The sequence below is a fragment of the Cucurbita moschata genome, unplaced genomic scaffold (assembly GCF_002738365.1).
Source record: "Cucurbita moschata cultivar Rifu unplaced genomic scaffold, Cmos_1.0 Cmo_Scf00040, whole genome shotgun sequence".
NCBI lineage: Eukaryota > Viridiplantae > Streptophyta > Magnoliopsida > Cucurbitales > Cucurbitaceae > Cucurbita > Cucurbita moschata.
In genome coordinates, this window is record NW_019268556.1 from 846,596 (window position 1) to 850,873 (window position 4,278).

At 37.0% G+C, this 4,278-nt stretch overlaps 1 protein-coding gene across 1 annotated transcript; it reads left to right on the forward strand.

Moving 5' to 3' along the window:
• The first annotated feature begins 1,117 nt into the window (after positions 1 to 1,117).
• On the forward strand, positions 1,118 to 2,858 carry LOC111432776. The gene is made up of 4 exons (XM_023069722.1): positions 1,118 to 1,410; positions 1,504 to 1,715; positions 2,016 to 2,265; positions 2,347 to 2,858. The coding sequence occupies exons 1-4, from the start codon at positions 1,150 to 1,152 to the stop codon at positions 2,662 to 2,664; spliced, it is 1,041 nt and encodes a 346-aa protein (XP_022925490.1). The 5' UTR covers positions 1,118 to 1,149; the 3' UTR covers positions 2,665 to 2,858.
• Positions 2,859 to 4,278: the final 1,420 nt, after the last annotated feature.

The following is a 4,278-nucleotide window of genomic DNA, read 5'->3' on the forward strand; positions in this document are numbered from 1 at the left end:
TGCTATCAATGGGATTAGGCTGTTACAAATAGTTTCCATTTTTCAATATAAGTGAGTGGAGATTTGTGTGTGATCATGGATGGAGACGGGTATGAAGAATATAATTATCTGTCTCTGACCTCATTTAGCTAACAAAAAGAAATCTCTGAACTCCCTCCCTCAATCAAAATTTTCAATTTCATTTAAAGCAGGTCTTCACGAGATATCCTTTCCATTGGCTTATGGACCTCTCAAACAATTTGAAGAGAGTTTTGGGGATCCAACGTCCTCACTGTCACACTGACCGGTGTGTGGCTCTAATACCATTTGTAACAGCCCAATTCTTTATAATGGTGTGGAAACCTCTCTCTTCCAGACTCGTTTTAAAATCATGAAGCTGAGGACAATACGTAACGGGCCAAAGCAAACAATATCTGCTAGGGGTAGATTAGGCTGTTACAAATAATTTCCTTTGTTCAATATAAGTGATTGGAGATTTGTGTGTGGTCATGGGTGGAGACGGATACGAGGAATATAATTATTGTCTCCGACCTCATTTAGCCAACAAAAAAAAAAAAAATCTCTCAACTCCCTCCCGATCGAAATTTTCAATTCTATTTAGACCAGGCCTCTCCGAGATATCGTTTCCATGAACGGATGAACCTCTCAAACAACTTGAAGAGAGTGAAGAGAGTTTTGGCACTTTGTTGAGAGAGGATGAGGAGGAATAAGGCATGAATGGAAAGTCTTGCATGTAAGAGAGAGAAGAAAGGAGCAAAAGGTTCATAATGAAATGGGAAACGTATGGTTCATGCATGTAATGGGAGGGAATATGTCGGAGTATATTCTACGCTAAGTTGGCCAAAATTAAAGTGAAATTTGTTGAAACAAACTTTGTCTCTAGAGTTCTTGAAATTAATGCATAATATACGTTACGGGAAGGTTACAACTAGGCTATTTCATCTCACTCTAAAGGAACAATTTCGAGTTCAATACTCGTTTGGTCGTATAAATTCTTGCTCTTGACTTGGGTTTCTTGTTCGAAAGCAAAGGTAAAGGCACCGAATTCATCTAGGTTTCGAATTAGATTATCGTTCTTCTCTTTCTTTTTGTAGTTTCTAATGGATTTGATCATTAATCACCATATGTTCTTGTTGTTGCAGATAGAACATGATTCTATCAATCGGAGTAGCGTTCGCCTTAGGTGCTCTAATCATATGGGTTGTTCATCGAGCACTTTTGAAGCCTCCACCGGCTAAGAAATGTGGGTTCCCAAATGGTCCTGCAATGACTTCACCTCGAGTACAACTCCATGATGGAAGGTACTTAGCCTATAGAGAGCTCGGAGTTTCTAAGGAAGAGGCTCAATTCAAAGTCATTATTTGCCATGGCCTTGATAGCTGCAAAGATATGGAATTGCCTATCTCTCAAGTACTAAATTATTCTTTTCTCTTACTCATGGCTCGAATATTCCCCTCGACTTGTATTACTCCACTAAAATGTATTCGATCTTTTGATTTTTAGGAACTTATGGAGGAGCTTAAGGTATATATATTGATCTACGATAGAGCTGGTTACTGTGAGAGTGATGCGTATCCAGCACGTTCAGTGAAGTCCGAGGCGTTTGATATTCAAGAACTAGCTGACAGATTGGAGATCGGCACAAAATTTTATGTAATTGGATGTTCAATGGGAACATACGCTATTTGGAGTTGTCTGAAGTATATCCCACACAGGTATTTGTCTATTTCGCTATCATCAATTCAATATTTTGAAAGTATAGAGACTAGATAAACAACAACAATCTAAATGAGTATAGACTATATAGATATAATAATCCCGGTTGAGAATGGTCGGGAGGGAGTCCCACGTTGACTAATTAAGGAATGATCATGAGTTTATAAGTGAGAAATAAGGGGAGACTGTTCAAGGGCTCCATATACCTCAAGGGAGGCTCTATAGTGTACTTTAGAGTACTTTATCGTGCTTAACCATTTGCTTTTTATAAATATATCTTGATGGAGCAATATTTGCAGACTCCTAGGCGCTTCCATGGTGGTTCCTACCGTCAATTTCTGGTGGCCTTCTCTTCCTTCCGCTTTATCTCAACAATCATTTAACAAGCTTCCTCAATCTTACAAACGCACACTTTGGATTGCACATTACACACCTTGGTTGTTCTATTGGTGGATGACACAAAAATGGTTCCCAAAGTTGGGTAGAGAAGGCGTGTTTTCTGATTCTGATGAAGTCATATTAAACCGACTATTAGAACGTCCTGAACAGGTACGTATCTTGAAATGATTACGTTCAACATAATTAATATGCTAAAGCATTAAAATCCTTTCTCTTTTGTAACAATTTCAGAAAAAAGTATTACAACAAGGTCAACATGATTCTTTTAATAGAGACATACTATGTAGTTACGGAAAATGGGAGTTTGATCTCATGGCCTTGACCAATCCATTTCCCGATAATAAGGGCTCTGTTCATATGTGGCAAGGTAGTGAAGACCGAATGGTTCCCATTGAATTGAACCGTTTTATAGCACAAAAGCTAACATGGATTCAATATCATGAGATTCCAAATCATGGCCATCTATTAGTTCATGAGGCTGAACCCTTTGAAGCCATACTAAGGGCACTTCTCGCTCCGCCATCTATTAGTTCAGAGGCAACCCTTTGAAGCCATACTAAGGGTACTTCTCGTCTGATAACTTCGTCGATGTCTGTCGAGACAGGAGGGTGGATAGTTTACTATCGTTGTTATGTTGAATAATGTAAAAGTTTTCTGAATCGTCTTAATTGTGTTCGGTTCTCGAATTCTTGAACTCAAAAAAATGAAGGAGACTTCTTTATTTATAGAGCTTTTTTACGGTAGTGTGAGTTTGGGCTTAGATGACTTTTCCATCTCATCATTTGAATTTGAGCTTTGCTAGTCCTTAACTTCGACACATCAATTTAAAATTGGTCGTAAATACAATAATTTTTTTTATATCATCATTAAATTAAAAAATACATAATATTTTATGTTTTGATTATAATCTTAATCATTTTTCTCTCTAAAATTTGTTGAACATCAATTTAAACATAACTTAACTAACTTATCTGAGTAAATAAGTTGTTTTTACGCAATGAAGTCGATTTGAATCATTTATCTTTCTTTGGAGGTGTGTTTTGGATTGTTCTTAGAGAGGTACAAGTAATTACATAACAATCTTGATCACTTTTAGTAATTTTTAAGGTTAACTATGAACTAACCGGTTAGGATTGCCGTTTTAATTACAAGTTCGTTCTCACACTTCTTAAAATATGTTCCCTTTAAACGTCAAATCGAAAATTACGTTTTAAACTTTCAATTTTATCTTTATAAATTAAAATTCATTTAGTATATTGCTCGGGAGATCCCATATTAGTTAGAAACTGAAACAAAGCATTCATTATAAGAGTATGAAAATCTTTCCCTAGTAGATGTGTTTTAAAATCATGAAGATGACGGTGATATGTAACGAGCTAAAGTAGACAATATTTATTAGCAGTAGGTTTGGGCTGTTACAAATGGTATTAGAGCAGACACCGAGCGGTGTGCTAGCGAGGGCATTTGCTACCAACGGAAGTAGATTGTGAAATTCTACATCGATTAGAGAGCGGAATGAAGTGTGCGTTATGTCATGGTCATGCTTGTCCAAGATGTGTTGCCTGTGGCCACATGTCAGATATCCTGGTTATACTTGTCTAGAATGTGTTGTCCATGGCCGCATGCCATATGCCTGTTCCAAGCCTCTGCTGCGAAGCTTTCATGTTAGATAGGTCGTTGCTATCATTGTTATGTCAATACTGAGGTGTATGACCCGTCACCAAAATCATGTCTACACTCCCTAAAACTAAAATACTCTTAAAAGTACTATAGAGGGATGTGACTAGTTGTTAATTATTTCTACTTGGGTTATATGCTATCAAAAACTTTGACCATGATCGTAATGCCTCATCCAAAATATCGAAGGTACGCATCCATACTAACATAACATAACGGGGAAGTTTCCCGATGCACATGACCTACATACATGCATGAGGTCCCTATGATTTACATTCATAGCATAACTTTAACATCATTCCTTTCTCCTTTCATTCATGACAGTACCTACATGCATGACATAACATGACCTACACAGTATTCCATTTCCTTCACAATATGGTGTAATGAATATCACATGCATATATAGCATAACATCATATGTCATTACATACAACACATATACATAACATAAATAATATGGTGCATGTAGGTGCCTGGGGCATG